Source organism: Salmo salar, chromosome ssa10, assembly GCF_905237065.1.
Source record: "Salmo salar chromosome ssa10, Ssal_v3.1, whole genome shotgun sequence".
Taxonomy (NCBI): domain Eukaryota; kingdom Metazoa; phylum Chordata; class Actinopteri; order Salmoniformes; family Salmonidae; genus Salmo; species Salmo salar.
The window spans coordinates 3267123-3285427 of record NC_059451.1 but is presented as its reverse complement, the minus strand read 5'-3'; the positions used below and the strand labels follow the sequence as shown (position 1 = coordinate 3285427).

At 49.1% G+C, this 18305-nt stretch overlaps 1 protein-coding gene across 6 annotated transcripts in view; it reads right to left on the bottom strand.

Annotated features, from left to right (window-relative positions):
• shroom2a (shroom family member 2a) overlaps positions 1-18305 on the bottom strand; it is a 141930-nt gene that overhangs the window by 12399 nt on the left and 111226 nt on the right. For all 6 annotated transcript variants that reach the window (XM_045687237.1, XM_045687238.1, XM_045687241.1 and 3 more), the window contains 3 exons: positions 11422-11504; positions 4986-5690; positions 1099-1785 (listed from right to left, as the gene is read on the bottom strand). In XM_045687237.1, the coding sequence (XP_045543193.1) occupies positions 1099-1785; positions 4986-5690; positions 11422-11504 (1475 nt within the window). The remainder of the gene's footprint in view (positions 1-1098; positions 1786-4985; positions 5691-11421; positions 11505-18305) is intronic.

Sequence of the window (18305 nt, the reverse complement as noted above, 5' to 3'; positions counted from 1 at the left end):
CCAGCTCCCACTATGAGACGGAAGACTATTATAATCCAGCTCCCACTATGAGACGGAAGACTATTATAATCCAGCTCCCACTATGAGACGGAAGACTATTATAATCCAGCTCCCACTATGAGACGGAAACCTATTATAATCCAGCTCCCACTATGAGAAGGAAGACTATTATAATCCAGCTCCCACTATGAGACGGAAGACTATTATAATCCAGCTCCCACTATGAGAAGACTATTATAATCCAGCTCCCACTATGAGACGGAAACCTATTATAATCCAGCTCCCACTATGAGAAGGAAGACTATTATAATCCAGCTCCCACTATGAGACGGAAGACTATTATAATCCAGCTCCCACTATGAGACGGAAACCTATTAAAATCCAGCTCCCACTATGAGACGGAAGACTATTATAATCCAGCTCCCACTATGAGACAGAAGATTATTATAAGAGTAAGAGTTAAGTTAGCTTTAGGTAAGGGGTAGGGTTAGGTAAGAGTTAAATTAGCTTTAGGTAAGGGGTACAGTTAGGTAAGAGTTAAGTTAGCTTTAGGTAAGGGGCAGGGTTAGGTAAGAGTTAAATTAGCGTTAGGTAAGGGGTAGGGTTAGGTAAGGGGTAGGGTTAGGGTTAGGTAAGAGTTAAATTAGCGTTAGGTAAGGGGTAGGGTTAGGTAAGGGGTAGGGTTAGGTAAGGGTTAAGTTAGCGTTAGGTAAGGGGTAGGGTCAGGTAAGAGTTAAGTTAGCATTAGGTAAGGGGTAGGGTCAGGTAAGAGTTAAGTTAGCGTTAGTTAAGGGGTAGGGTTAGGTAAGAGTTAAGTTAGCGTTAGGTAAGGGGTAGGGTCAGGTAAGAGTTAAGTTAGCATTAGGTAAGGGGTAGGGTCAGGTAAGAGTTAAGTTAGCGTTAGTTAAGGGGTAGGGTTAGGTAAGAGTTAAGTTAGCGTTAGGTAAGGGGTAGGGTCAGGTAAGAGTTAAGTTAGCATTAGGTAAGGGGTAGGGTCAGGTAAGAGTTAAGTTAGCGTTAGTTAAGGGGTAGGGTTAGGTAAGAGTTAAGTTAGCGTTAGGTAAGGGGTAGCGATAGGTGTTAAGAGCAGTAACTGACCTGTCCTCTGAAGGCCGTTGTGAGGAGTGTTTGGGGGACACCTTCCTCCTCTCCTTCCCCTCCAGCAGCACTTCTCCCTGGGGGAAGAGTCCCTCCATCAGGTCCATGGTGGTCCTCCTCCGGCTCTTGTCCAAGATGTCGGCTAGGGACTGGTCCTTATTCATGATGTCTCTGGCCAGCTGCTCTCTCTTCACATCCTCCTCAGAGTGGGGGAGAGAGACGGGAAGGGACACGCAGTTACCGCTGGGGGGGTCTGGGTCCGAGGTGGTCTGCCGGCTGGGTGGGGATGTGGCCAGGACTGCCATTTGGCTGTTGTGGACCCTGAGAGGACCCATGTGTGTGTCTCTGTGTTGCTCCAGATCCATCTCAGGGGTTGGGGTTTGGTATGGGGGTAGGGGTGTAGGCAGTTCTGGCGCTGGGTTGCTGGGTGGAGCCAGTGTCTTCTCTCTCTCTGACCCCTGCTCCCTCTGCCGGCTGTAGGCACAGAACAGAGAGTAGGACTGTTCCGGGGCCGCTGAGGTCCCCAGGCTGCTGAGGGGGACCAGACCGGGCCCCTGGGCTTCTTCCACTGTGGAGTGACTTTGACGTAGCAGGTACTGCCGGCTCTCCTTCTCCTTCTCGCTCTCTGAGTGAACAATCTTTATAGGAACCTTCCTCACAGTGGTTGGCTCCATCACATTCTCCATCCTAGAATCATCACAGACACACACAGATGGAGAAAGGAGAGGGGGGGAGAGGGACGACCCAGAGAGAACACTCAGACCACGGAACAGGACGACCCAGAGAGAACACTCAGACCACGGAACAGGACGACCCAGAGAGAACACTCAGACCACGGAACAGGACGACCCAGAGAGAACACTCAGACCACGGAACAGGACGACCCAGAGAGAACACTCAGACCACGGAACAGGACGACCCAGAGAGAACACTCAGACCACGGAACAGGACGACCCAGAGAGAACACTCAGACCACGGAACAGGACGACCCAGAGAGAACACTCAGACCACGGAACAGGACGACCCAGAGAGAACTCTCAGACCACGGAACAGGACGACCCAGAGAGAACACTCAGACCACGGAACAGGACGACCCAGAGAGAACACTCAGACCACGGAACAGGACGACCCAGAGAGAACACTCAGACCACGGAACAGGACGACCCAGAGAGAACTCTCAGACCACGGAACAGGACGACCCAGAGAGAACACTCAGACCATGGAACAGGATGCCCCAAAAAGTCCAAAAGCTGTTATAACAAATGTTCCTCAGAGAGGAACTGAACTACAGTCATTCTACCATCTAGTGGCTGATTGTCACATGACTCTGTGCCCAACATCCTGGCAATGCTGAGAGGCTCTGGTGCCCCTCCCCTCACCCCTAACCCAGCATGGCTGGAATGTCCGGTACGCCACAGAGCTCTCTTCTCTACAGATGATATCAATTATGTTTCAACTCAGAGCTGCAACAAACGGCCTCTGTAACAGATCATGTCGGTCTGCTCTGGAAAGGCATCAGATCTAGGCTGTTGAACTATTCTGCTATTGCGTTGGAAGAGTTATTCACATGCTAATGCTGCTGGATGGAGACAATCAATAAGAGCCTTTGTACAGAGAGACTGAGGAGAGGAGCAGACCAGTCACTGCAGACTACTGCTGACTACTACCGACTACTACCGACTACTGAGGAGAAGAGGAGTAGACCAGTCACTACAGACTACTACAGACTAATGAGGAGAGGTGCAGACCAGTCACTACAGACTACTGAGGAGAGGTGCAGACCAGTCACTACAGACTACTACAGACTACTGCCGACTACTTCAGACTACTACAGACTACTACAGACTACTGCCGACTACCACCGACTACTACCGACTACTGAGGAGAAGAGGAGTAGACCAGTCACTACAGACTACTACAGACTAATGAGGAGAGGTGCAGACCAGTCACTACAGACTACTGAGGAGAGGTGCAGACCAGTCACTACAGACTACTACATACTACTACAGACTACTTCAGACTACTGAGGAGAGAAGCAGACCAGTAACTACAGACTACTACAGACTACTACAGCTATGCAATGGATAAGAAATAGATAACTCTAATGTCTATCTATCACAGTTCCAACTAGATCAGAGTGACTTCTAATAGATTTATTGGATACACGTGGAGTCTCCATCATTAACCAACCCTGTGGATACACGTGGAGTCTCCATCGTTAACCAACTCTGTGGAGTCTCCATCGTTAACCAACTCTGTGGAGTCTCCATCGTTAACCAACTCTGTGGAGTCTCCATCGTTAACCAACTCTGTGGAGTCTCCATCGTTAACCAACTCTGTGGAGTCTCCATCGTTAACCAACTCTGTGGATACACGTGGAGTCTCCATCGTTAACCAACTCTGTGGATACACGTGGAGTCTCCATCGTTAACCAACTCTGTGGATACACGTGGAGTCTCCATCGTTAACCAACTCTGTGGATACACGTGGAGTCTCCATCGTTAACCAACTCTGTGGATACACGTGGAGTCTCCATCGTTAACCAACTCTGTGGATACACGTGGAGTCTCCATCGTTAACCAACTATGTGGATACACGTGGAGTCTCCATCGTTAACCAACTCTGTGGATACACGTGGAGTCTCCATCGTTAACCAACTCTGTGGATACACGTGGAGTCTCCATCGTTAACCAACTCTGTGGATACACGTGGAGTCTCCATCGTTAACCAACTCTGTGGATACACGTGGAGTCTCCCTCGTTAACCAACTCTGTGGATACACGTGGAGTCTCCATCATTAACCAACTCTGTGGATACACGTGGAGTCTCCATCATTAACCAACTCTGTGATCTAGTCTTATAATCCACGTTTCTATATTTCAACAATGATATTAAGTAAATTGGTAGTTTATTGAGTAAGGCTTTATGCACAAAAACAGAATAATGAAGTGACCTACGTGTTTTTAGCGAGGTCTAACCAACCTCATGGTAAAGGATGCAGTGGTGAGGTCTAACCAACTTCATGGTAAAGGATGCAGTGGTGAGGTCTAACCAACTTCATGGTAAAGGATGCAGTGGTGAGGTCTAACCAACTTCATGGTAAATTGATGCAGTGGTGAGGTCTAACCAACTTCATGGTAAAGGATGCAGTGGTGAGGTCTAACCAACTTCATGATAAAGGATGCAGTGGTGAGTGGCATTACTGTCAGATGTTATAAAACATGCTTCGATAAATTGTGTCCAAGGGCTTCAAAACACTGGTAGCTGCACTCGTGTATATAATATCTCCATAATCTATAACAGGAATACATGTCGACTGAATGATCTGTGTTCTATATTTAATGAAAGACCCTATTTCTATAGAAGACCAACATTAATTCTTAATTTGTTGACTGACTCGTCAACATGCTTTTTACAAGATATCTTTTCGTCAATCCAGATGCCCAGATATTTATAGGCGGAGACACGTTCAATGAGGGCACCATCTAACGTACTTACGCACAAATCATCAGCTACATTATTACACGATTTGGAAAATAACATGTACTTGGTTTCCCCAGCGTTTACTACCAACTTCAGGTCAACCAAGGCTTTATGCAAGGTAGTAAAATCAGGTTGAAGAGTCAACAGAGCCTGGAGCTGCCGTATGGGCAGTAGCACAGATAGACCAATGCTGTTCATATTAATAGTGAAAACAACTTGGACCAACAATCGAACCCTGTGGGACACCTTTTGTTATGTCTCGAAATCCTGATTTAACGCCGTCAGTAAGTACACACAGTGTTCTGTCTTTTAAATAATTCTCAAACCAGCTACAAGCAGCTCGATAAATCCAATATCTATCTATCATAGTTCCAAATAGATCAGAGAGTGAAGTCTAATCTTACCTGTTGTTTTGGTCATAGTGCAGACAGACGGAGAGAGAGACAGGGTTGTCATGATGCTGCTGGAGAGAGACAGGAGGCTTGTCTGTCAGCTGAGGAGGAGCAAACTGAGGAGAGGGAGAACGATGGCACTCCATACTGGGCAGGGCAGGAAGGGCTGAACCGGGATTGGATGGCACTACCTGGTGTACCGCCTCCTGCTCCCTCTCCACCAATCCTCTGCTCTGCTCAGAATCCCCCCTTGGGGAGTGGGTGGGACCAGAGGCAAAGTGGGAGGAGACCGGGACGTGGGAGGCTGAAGCTCTGCCCTGAGAGCCAGACAGAGACTCCTGGGAGTGGGTGTTCTGTGGATATTTTGAATGGTCTTGTCTGGGTGGGGAGACCGGACCCGTCCTCCTGGTGCCAGGCTGGAGCTGGGTGTAAAGCTGGGGTATTGAGGTCTGAGGCTCAGTGTAGGACTCATCTGAGGGAAGGAGGTCAGTTTCCAGGGACTGGTAAGAGATGGATGTGGCTCTGTGGTAGGCAGGGCAAGGGGCAGACGTTACAGGGAGGGGGTCGTAGAGGGCAGCGGTGGATCTGATGTCAGGGCTCTCCTCGTTAGTCACGGGTAGAGGGGGTTCTGGGAAGTCTTTCAGCTCCAGAGGTTCCAGAGCCTTCTCTCTCTTCACTGTTCCTCTGAATTCTCCAACACGACATCTGTCAGACAACCTGGGAGAAAGCATAGTCAAACACTGTTCATATGACACAACACACACACACACACACACACACACACACACACACACACACACACACACAGTATACATACACATAACAGAGAATGTCATGTTGACAGCAACTAACTGAAGTAATGATGACTGTAACTAATAACGAGGACGTGACAGGACACACTCGTGTTCCCACATCCCCGTCACAGAGGAGAATAAATTATCCTCCTACGCCACTCTGGCCCAGATCACTCGTTCAGTCAGATCTTTAACCCTCGGATGTCAAAGCTGATGACTCAAGGCTGTGGGACAAAATGCTCCTGTGTGATGGCTGCTCTGAAGGGAGAAAATGGACTTTTGGGAGATGGATATTATAGCAGCAGTCCCTGTTCTCAAAGGCTCTCTGAGGACGTTCACAACCAAAACATCTACTTAAGTAGAGTATAAAGAGAGGATCAGCGTGTGTCACAATACATGTTAATCATATGGAGCCTATTACAGTATATATACACAGTGCATTCTGAAAGCATTTAGACCCCTTGACTTAACATTTTCTCACGTTACAGCCTTATTCTAAAATTGATTAAAATAGTTTTTTTCCCCTCATCAATCTACACACAATACCCCATAATGACAACACAAAAAAAAAGTTCAAACATTTCTGCAAATTTATATAAATCACATTTACATAAGTATTCAGACCCTTTACTCAGTACAAGCTTGGCACACCTGTATTTGGGGAGTTTTTCCCCATTCTTCTCCGCAGATTCTCTCAAGCTCTGTCAGGTTGGATGGGGAGCGTCACTGCACAGCTATTTTCAGGTCTCTTCAGAGATGTTCGATCGGGTTCAAGTCTGGGCCACTCAAGGACATTGAGATTTGTTTCCGAAGCCACTCCTGTGTTGTCTTAGCTGTGTGCTTAAGGTTGTTGTCCTGTTGGAAGGTGAACATTCGCCCCAGTCTGAGGTCCTGAGCGCTCTGAAGCAGGTTTTCATCAAGGATCTCACTGTACTTTGCTCCGTTCAGCATTCCCTTGATCCTGACTAGTCTCCCAGTTCCTGCCGCTGAAAAACATCCCCACAGCATGATGCTGCCACCACCATGCTTCACCGTAGGGATGGTGCCAGGTTTCCTCCAGACGTGACGCTTGGCATTCAGGACAAATAGTTCAATCTTGGTTTCATCAGACCAGAGAAACTTGTTTCTCATGGCCTGAGAGTCTTTAGGTGCCTTTTGGCAAACTCCAAGCAGGCTGTTGTGCCTTTTACTGAGGAGTGGTTTCCAACTGGCCACTCTACCATAAAGGCCTGATTGGTGGAGTGCAGCAGAGATAGCTGTCCTTCTGGAAGGTTCTACCATCTCCAGAGAGGAACTCTGGAGCTCTGTCAGAGTGACCTCCCTGACCAAGACCCTTCTCCACCAATTATTGTGTGTAGATGGATGAGGAAAAGTTTTGTTTAATCCATTTTAGAATAAGTCTGTAACGTAACAAAATGTGGAAAAAGTGAAGGGATCTAAATGCTTTCCGAATGCACCTACCCAAAATTGCACCTACCCAAAATCAAATAAAATGTTATTTGTCACATGCGCCGAATACAACAGGTGTAGACTGGTGTTCTTCCATGCCGTCCATGGGAGGGGTGCGTCACTTGAGTGGGTTGAGTCACTGACGTGGTCTTCCTGTCTGGGTTGGCGCCCCCCCTTGGGTTGTGCCGTGGCGGAGATCTTTGTGGGCTATACACGGCCTTGTCTTAGGACGGTAAGTTGATGGTTGGAGACATCCCTCTAGTGGTGTGGGTGCTGTACTTTGGCAAAGTTGGTGGGGTTATATCCTGCCTGTTTGGCCCTGTCCGGGGGTATCATCGGATGGGGCCACAGTATCTTCTGATCCCTCCTGTCTCAACCTCCAGTATTTATGCTGCAGTAGTTGATGTGTCGGGGGGCTAGGGTCAGTCTGTTACATCTGGAGTATTTCTCTTGTCTTATCCGGTGTCCTGTGCGAATTTAAATATGCTCTCTAATTCTCTCTTTCTCTCTTTCTTTCTCTCTCTCGGAGGACCTGAGCCCTAGGACCATGCCTCAGGACTACCTGGCATGACGACTCCTTGCTGTCCCCAGTCCACCTGGCCGTGCTGCTGCTCCAGTTTCAACTGTTCTGCCTGTGGCTATGGAACCCTGACCTGTTCACCGGACGTGCTTGTTGCACCCTCGACAACTACTATGATTATTATTATTTGACCATGCTGGTCATTTATGAACATTTTAACATCTTGACCATGTTCTGTTATAATATCCACCCGGCACAGCCAGAAGAGGACTGGCCACCCCTCATAGCCTGGTTCCTCTCTAGGTTTCTTCCTAGGTTTTTGGCCTTTCTAGGGAGTTTTTCCTAGCCACCGTGCTTCTTTCACATGCATTGCTTGCTGTTTGGGGTTTTAGGCTGGGTTTCTGTACAGCACTTTGAGATATCAGCTGATGTACGAAGGGCTATGTAAATACATTTGATTTAGACCTTAAGGTGAAATGCTTACTTACAAGCCCTTATCCAACAATGCAGTTTTAAGAAAATACCTAAAAAAAGAGATAAGAATAACAAATAATTGAAGAGCAACAGTAAATAACAATAACGGGGCCATATACAGGGGGTACCGGTACCGAGTCAATGTGCGGTGGCATCGGTATCGAGGTAATTGAGGTAATATGTACATGTAGGTAGAGTTATTAAAGTGACTATGCATAGATAATAACAGAGAGTAGCAGCAGCGTAGAAGAAGGGGGGGGGGGGGGCAATGCAAATAGTCTGGGTAGCCATTTGACTAGATGTTCAGGAGTCTTATGACTTGGGGTAGAAGCTGTTTAGAAGCCTCTCGTACCTAGACTTGGCGCTCCGGTACAGCTTGCCGTGCGGTAGCAGAGATGACTATGACTAGGGTGGCTGGACTATGACTAGGGTGGCTGGAGTCTTTGACAAGTTTTAGGGCCTTCCTCTGACACCGTCTGGTGTAGAGGTCCTGGATGTCAGGAAGCTTGGCCCCAGTGATGTACTGGGCCGTACGCACTACCCTCTGTAGTGCCTTGCGGTCAGAGGCCGAGGAGTTGCCATACCAGGTAGTGATGCAAACCATCAGGATGCTCTCGATGGTGCAGCTGTAAAATCTTTTGAGGATCTGAGGACCCATGCCAAATCTTTTCAGTCTCCTGAGGGGGAATAGGTTTTGTCGTGCCCGCTTCACGACTGTCTTGGTGTGCTTGGACCATGTTAGTGTGTTGTTGATGTGGACGCCAAGAAACTTGAAGCTCTCAACCTGCTCCACTAAAGCCCCGTCGATGAGAATGGGGGTGTGCTCAGTCCTCTTTTTCCTGTAGTCCACAATCATCTCCTTTGTCTTGATCACGTTGAGGGAGAGGTTGTTGTCCTTGCACCACATGGTCAGGTCTCTGACCTCCTCCCTATAGGCTGTCTCATCATTGTTGGTGATCAGGCCTACCAATGTTGTGCCATCAGCAAACTTAATGATGGTGTTGGAGTCATGCCTGGCCGTGCAGTCATGAGTGAACAGGGAGTACAGGAGGGAACTGAGCACGCTCCCCTGAGGGGCCCCCGTGTTGAGGATCAGAGTGGCAGATGTGTTGTTACCTACCCTTACCACCAGGAGGCGGCAGGTCAGGAAGTCCAGGATCCAGTTGCAGAGGGAGGTGTTTAGTCCCAGGGTCCTTAGCTCAGTGATGAGTTTTGAGGGCACTATGGTGTTGAACGCTGAGCTGTAGTCAATGAACAGCATTCTCACATAGGTGTTCCTTTAGTCCAGGTGGTAAAGGGCAGTGTGGAGTGCAATAGAGATTGCATCATCTGTTGGGGCGGTATGCAAATTGGAGTGGGTCTAGGGTTTCTGGGATGATGGTGTTGATGTGAGCCATGATTAGCCTTTCAAAGCACTTCATGGCTACAGACATGAGTGCTACGGGTCGGTGTCATTTAGGCAGGTTACCGTAGTGTTCTTGGGCACAGGGACTAAGGTGGTCTGCTTGAAACATATTGGTATTACAGACTCAGACAGGGAGAGGTTGAAAATGTCAGTGAAGACACTTGCCGGTTGGTTAGGGCATGCTTGGAGTACATGTCCTGGTAATCCGCCTGGCCCTGCGGCCTTGTGAATGTTGACCTGTTTAAAGGTCTTACTCACATCGGCTACGGCGAGCGTGATCACACAGTCATCTGGAACAGTTGGTGCTCTCATGCATGCTTCAGTGTTGCTTGCCTCGAAGCGAGCATAGAAGTAATTTAGCTCGTCTGATAGGCTCTTGTCACTGGCCAGCTCTCGGCTGTGCTTCCCTTTGTCGTCTGTAATAGTTTGCAAGCCCTGCCACATCCGACGAGCGTCGGAGCCGGTGAAGTACGATTCGATCTTAGTCCTTTATTGATGCTTTGCCTGTTTGATGGTTCGTCGGAGGGCATAGCGGGATTTCTTATAAGCTTCCGGGTTAGAGTTCCGCTCCTTGAAAGCGGCAGCTCTAAATGTTCATGCTACTGAATGTACCAAGAGTATTTTCAGATGTCGTTATCAACAAATACTGTGAAAAGTACAGTAAATGTAAAATGCCCATGAAGTCAACAGTGTAATGTTTGGATTCAGTCTCGTTTCAGGTGAACTGTTGTGTCCTCACCTTTAGTCTAATCATTTCCCCATCCTCTACAAACTGTTCCCTTTTAACTGCTACCATGGTTATGCATTCCATATTTCTTCTGGAAGAACCATTTCAATGTAGCCCTATCCATATCGGCCAATTCCCACCAGTGTAAGCAGTTAAAAAATAATCTCACTTTGGTTTGATAAAGATTTTTATACCACGACTGGCTATGATATTTCAGATTCACCCGCTGAACCGAACAATGGTGTTCTAGTAGAGAGCTAATGAGCCACATGCCTGCAGCAGACGGACCGGTCTGGTCTAGCAGAAGGTCTGATGACGACATATGAGCAGCCGGCCGGCCAGAGAGCGAATGTGTGTTGTTACAGCTGGCTTACGGCCACGCTACATTACGTACCACTGGTCTGACAGGGTTACGGCCACGCTACATTACGTACCACTGGTCTGACAGGGTTACGGCCACGCTACATTACGTACCACTGGTCTGACAGGGTTACGGCCACGCTACATTACGTACCACTGGTCTGACAGGGTTACGGCCATGCTACATTACGTACCACTGGTCTGATAGGGTTACGGCCACGCTACATTACGTACCACTGGTCTGACAGGGTTACGGCCACGCTACATTACGTACCACTGGTCTGACAGGGTTACGGCCATGCTACATTACGTACCACTGGTCTGACAGGGTTACGGCCATGCTACATTACGTACCACTGGTCTGACAGGGTTACGGCCACACTACATCACGTACCACTGGTCTACTGGTCTGACAGAGAACACCCTTGGGAAGGGTTACTCTACTGGCAAAGCCTCACAGCAGACATTACCATTGGGAGTCTATCATGGTGAGACAATAGATCCAAAGACTCCCAATCACAACATTTCCAAAAGAAAGGTACACCTGTAACATCACTCTCCTCAGTAACTAAAGACGGTCATCCGTTTCACCGGGCGACAAAACTGTTGAAAACTCCAGTTGACATTTCTCCTTGGAGGATTGCTATGAGAGCAACGTTCCCCAGACAGCAATGTAGTGTAAGTGTATAATTGTAGGGATATTAATGAGAGATGCTCACCTCGCAGTGGTGTTGTTGTCCTGTTGGGTAGGTTGGCTCTCCAGTTGGGAATATTCTGCTGACTTCCTCCCTGGAACGTGGCTCTGAGAGGAAGATGGAACATAAATGTTGTAAACTCACCAGCCATCAGACTACAACCCTCGCCATCAGACTACAACCCTCGCCACTGTAGCAACAGAGAATACAACCCTCGCCATCACACTACAACCCTCGCCACTGTAGCAACAGACAGAATACAACCCTCGCCATCAGACTACAACCCTCACCACTGTAGCAACAGAGAATACAACCCTCGCCATCACACTACAACCCTCGCCACTGTAGCAACAGACAGAATACAACCCTCGCCATCAGACTACAACCCTCGCCATCAGACTACAACCCTCGCCACTGTAGCAACAGAGAATACAACCCTCGCCAACACACTACAACCCTCGCCATCAGACTACAACCCTCGCCATCAGACTACAACCCTCGCCACTGTAGCAACAGACATAATACAACCCTCGCCATCAGACTACAACCCTCGCCACTGTAGCAACAGAGAATACAACCCTCGCCAATACACTACAACCCTCGCCATAGACTACAACCCTCGCCATCAGACTACAACCCTCGCCACTGTAGCAACAGAGAATACAACCCTCGCCAATACACTACAACCCTGCCCATCAGACTACAACCCTGCCCATCACACTACAACCCTGGCCATCACACTACAACCCTCGCCATAGACTACAACCCTCGCCATAGACTACAACCCTCGCCATCAGAATACAACCCTCACCACTGTAGCAACAGACAGAATACAACCCTCGCCATCAGACTACAACCCTCGCCATCAGACTACAACTCTCGCCACTGTAGCAACAGACAGAATACAACCTTCGCCATCACACTACAACCCTTGCCATAAACTACAACCCTTGCCATAGACTACAACCCTCGCCATCAGACTACAACCCTCGCCATCAGACTACAACCCTCGCCATCAGACTACAACCCTCGCCATCAGACTACAACCCTCGCCATCAGACTACAACCCTCGCCATCAGACTACAACCCTCGCCACTGTAGCAACAGACAGAATACAACCCTCGCCATCAGACTACAACCCTCGCCACTGTAGCAACAGACAGAATACAACCCTCACCATCACACTACAACCCTCGCCATAGACTACAACCCTCGCCATCAGAATACAACCCTCGCCATCAGAATACAACCCTCGCCATCAGAATACAACCCTCGCCATAGACCACAACCCTCGCCACAGACTACAACCCACGCCACTATAGCAACAGACAGACGACAACCCTCGCCATCACACTACAACCCTCACCACAATAGCAACAGACAGACTACAACCCTCGCCATCACACTACAACCCTCGCCATCACACTACAACCCTCGCCATCACACTACAACCCTCGCCATCACACTACAACCCTCGCCACTGCAGCAACAGACAGACAACAACCCTCACCACTGTAGCAACAGACAGACAGACAGACAACAACCCTCACCACTGTAGCAACAGACAGACACAGACAACAACCCTCACCACTGTAGCAACAGACACACACAGACAACAACCCTCACCACTGTAGCAACAGACACAGACAACAACCCTCACCACTGTAGCAACAGACACAGACAAACAACCCTCACCACTGTAGCAACAGACAAACAACCCTCACCACTGCAGCAACAGACAAACAACCCTCACCACTGTAGCAACAGACAGACAGACAACAACCCTCACCACTGCAGCAACAGACAGACAGACAACAACCCTCACCACTGTAGCAACAGACAGACAGACCACAACCCTCACCACTGTAGCAACAGACAGACCACAACCCTCACCACTGCAGCAACAGACAGACAGACAGACAGACAGCAACCCTCACCACTGCAGCAACAGACAGACAACAACCCTCACCACTGCAGCAACAGACAGACAACAACCCTCACCACTGTAGCAACAGACAGACAGACAGACAGACAACAACCCTCACCACTGTAGCAACAGAGACACAGACAACAACCCTCACCACTGTAGCAACAGACACAGACAACAACCCTCACCACTGCAGCAACAGACAAACAACCCTCACCACTGCAGCAACAGACAAACAACCCTCACCACTGCAGCAACAGACAAACAACCCTCACCACTGCAGCAACAGACAAACAACCCTCACCACTGCAGCAACAGACAGACAGACAACAACCCTCACCACTGCAGCAACAGACAGACAGACCACAACCCTCACCACTGTAGCAACAGACAGACCACAACCCTCACCACTGCAGCAACAGACAGACAGACAGACAGACAGACAACAACCCTCACCACTGCAGCAACAGACAGACAGACAGACAGACAACAACCCTCACCACTGCAGCAACAGACAGACAGACAGACAACAACCCTCACCACTGCAGCAACAGACAGACAGACCAAAACCCTCACCACTGCAGCAACAGACAGACCACAACCCTCACCACTGCAGCAACAGACAGACCACAACCCTCACCACTGTAGCAACAGACAGACCACAACCCTCACCACTGCAGCAACAGACAGACAGACAACAACCCTCACCACTGCAGCAACAGACAGACCACAACCCTCACCACTGCAGCAACAGACAGACCACAACCCTCACCACTGTAGCAACAGACAGACCACAACCCTCACCACTGCAGCAACAGACAGACAGACAACAACCCTCACCACTGCAGCAACAGACAGACAGACAGACAACAACCCTCACCACTGCAGCAACAGACAGACAGACAGACAGACAACAACCCTCACCACTGCAGCAACAGACAGACAGACAACAACCCTCACCACTGCAGCAACAGACAGACAGACAGACAGACAGACAACAACCCTCACCACTGTAGCAACAGACAGACAACAACCCTCACCACTGCAGCAACAGACAGACCACAACCCTCACCACTGTAGCAACAGACAGACAGACCAAAACCCTCACCACTGCAGCAACAGACAGACCACAACCCTCACCACTGCAGCAACAGACAGACCACAACCCTCACCACTGTAGCAAGACAGACAGACAGACCACAACCCTCACCACTGTAGCAAGACAGACAGACCACAACCTTCACCACATTAGCAACAGACAGACAACAACCCTCACCACTGTAGCAACAGACAGACAGACAGACCACAACCTTCACCACTGTAGCGACAGACAGACCACAACCTTCACCACTGTAGCGACAGACAGACCACAACCCTCACAACTGTAGCGACAGACAGACCACAACCCTCACCACTGTAGCGACAGACAGACCACAACCCTCACCACTGTAGCAACAGACAGACCACAACCTTCACCACTGCAGCAACAGACAGACAGACAACCCTCACCACTGTAGCAACAGACAGACAGACAACCCTCACCACTGTAGCAACAGACAGACAGACAACAACCCTCACCACTGCAGCAACAGACAGACAGACAGACAACAACCCTCGCCACTGCAGCAACAGACAGACAGACAACAACCCTCGCCACTGCAGCAACAGACAGACAGACAACAACCCCCACCACTGCAGCAACAGACAGACAGACCACAACCCCCACCACTGCAGCAACAGACAGACAGACCACAACCCTCAACACTGCAGCAACAGACAGACAGACAACAACCCTCACCACTGCAGCAACAGACAGACCACAACCCTCACCACTGCAGCAAGACAGACAGACAACAACCCTCACCACTGTAGCGACAGACAGACAACAACCCCCACCACTGCAGCAACAGACAGACAGACAACAACCCTCACCACTGCAGCAACAGACAGACAGACAACAACCCTCACCACTGCAGCAACAGACAGACAACAACCCTCACCACTGCAGCAACAGACAGACAACAACCCTCACCACTGCAGCAACAGACAGACAGACCACAACCCTCACCACTGCAGCAACAGACAGACAGACAGACAACAACCCTCACCACTGCAGCAACAGACAGACAGACCACAACCCTCACCACTGCAGCAACAGACAGACAGACAGACAACAACCCTCACCACTGCAGCAACAGACAGACAGACAGGCAACAAGATTTAGATTATTGTACGTCAGTGAAACATCCAGTCGGTTGTACAGTTACTAAACAAGATTACTGAAGGTTTTCGGTTTTGTGATCTCTCTCATCTGAGGGTGTGTCTTTGTGTTAACCTGGATTAATATTTGTTTACTATATTACTCACTCAGTCAACTTGTCCTAACATGATGAGGTCATACAGCGCCTTCAGAAAGTACTTTACCCTTTCCTTTTAACACATTTCAGCCTGAATTTAAAATGGATTCAATCGAGATTTTGTAACTGGCCTACACAAAATACCCCATAATGTCAAAGTGGATTATTTTTTGTCAATTCTTTTTTTTGAATTTAAGAAAAAAATAAAAGCTGAAATGTCTTCAGTCAATACGTTTTCATCCCCTTTGTTATAGCAAGCCTAAATAATTTCAGGAGTAAAAATGTGCTTAACAAGTCACATAATAAGTCACATGGACTCATTCAGTGTTCAATAATGTTTGAATGACTACCTCATCTCTGTACCCCACACATACAATTATCTATAAGGTCCCTCAATCGAGAAGTGAATTTCAAACACAGATTCAACCACAAAGACCAGGGAGGTTTTCCAATGTCTCGCAAAGAAGGGAACTGATTGGTAGATGTGTAAAAACGTAAAAAGCAGATGAATATCCCTTTGAGCATGGTGAAGTTATTAATTACACTTTGTAGTGACAGGGTATATTGATACACCATCGAAAGATACAGGCGTCCTTCCTAACTCAGTTGCCGGAGAAGAAGGAAACCGCTTAGGGATTTCACCATGAGGACAACGGTGATTTTAAAACAGAGTTTAATGGATGCAAGGTTTGAAATTATTATGTTTCAGTCAAACATATCTGTTTGGGCTTCTTGCGGTACATTTGCAGTGTTCAAATTATTTGTAATTATGTTCTGGCCTCCTGACCATCCGCTCCAGAAATGAAATCGGCCCGCAGCTGAATCTAGTTGATGATCTATGATGTACAGAATAAAAAATGTTCCAAAACATGCACACTAAAGTAAAACGTTTTTTTTTTTTTTTACATTACGTCCTACATACAAAGTGTTATGTTTGGGGAAAATCCAACACAACACATCACTGAGTACCACTCTTCATATTTTCAAGCATGGTGGTGGCTGCATCATGTTATGGGTATGCTTGTCACCGGCAAGGACTAGGGAGTTCTTAGTACAAAAATAAAAAATCTTTCATCAAGGGAAAGAAATGGACAACTCTGCTAAGGCGCGGGAACCTGTCGATCCAGCTGTGGCGTGGGAACATGGCGACCTAGAGCACCGGAGAGAGAGCATACATGACAGTACCCCGTCCCGTTCGGCTCCAGCTGCAGGACACCAACCACAGGGACGATCCCGGGGATCAGGAGAGGACCGGTCGCCTCCGCTGAGGCGCAGAAACCTGACGAACCCGGCTGAGGCGTGAGAGACTGATGAGCCGGCTGGGATCTCCCCGGTTGCCTCCATCAAGACACGAGAACCTGTTCACCCAGCTGAGGCATGGGAGCCTATCGACCCTCTCCTGTCCCAGCACACTGTGGACTACACTGGGAGACCCTGTCCCAGCACACTGTGGACTACACTGGGAGACCCTCTCCTGTCCCAGCACACTGTGGACTACACTGGGAGACCCTGTCCCAGCACACTGTGGACTACACTGGGAGACCCTGTCCCAGCACACTGTGGACTACACTGGGAGACCCTGTCCCAGCACACTGTGGACTACACTGGGAGACCCTGTCCCAGCACACTGTGGACTAACTGGGAGACCTGTCCCAGCACACTGTGGACTACACTGGGAGACCCTGTCCCAGCACACTGTGGACTACACTGGGAGACCCTGTCCCAGCACACTGTGGACTACACTGTGGACTACACTGGGAGACCCTGTCCCAGCACACTGTGGACTACACTGGGAGACCCTGTCCCAGCACTGTGGACTACACTGTGGACTACACTGGGAGACCCTGTCCCAGCACACTGTGGACTACACTGGGAGACCCTGTCCCAGCACACTGTGGACTACACTGGGAGACCCTCTCCTGTATCAGCACACTGTGGACTACACTGGGAGACCCTCTCCTGTCCCAGCACACTGTGGACTACACTGGGAGACCCTCTCCTGTCCCAACACACTGTGGACTACACTGGGAGACCCTCTCCTGTCCCAACACACTGTGGACTACACTGGGAGACCCTCTCCTGTCCCAGCACACTGGACTACACTGGGGGACCCTGTCCCAACACACTGTGGACTACACTGGGAGACCCTGTCCCAGCACACTGTGGACTACACTGGGAGACCCTCTCCTGTCCCAGCACACCGTGGACTACACTGGGAGACCCTCTCCTGTCCCAACACACTGTGGACTACACTGGGAGACCCTCTCCTGTCCCAGCACACCGTGGACTACACTGGGAGACCCTCTCCTGTCCCAACACACTGTGGACTACACTGGGAGACCCTCTCCTGTCCCAGCACACTGTGGACTACACTGGGAGACCCTCTTCTGTCCCAGCACACTGTGGACTACACTGGGAGACCCTCTTCTGTCCCAGCACACTGTGGACTACACTGGGAGACCCTCTCCTGTATCAGCACACTGTGGACTACACTGGGAGACTCTCCTGTCCCAGCTGTACATTGTTGAATAATAGTGAAGACATCAAAACGATGAAATAACACATATGGAATCATGTAGTAACCAAAAAAAGTGTTAACCTCTCTGGGCTTGCGCTTGCGCTTG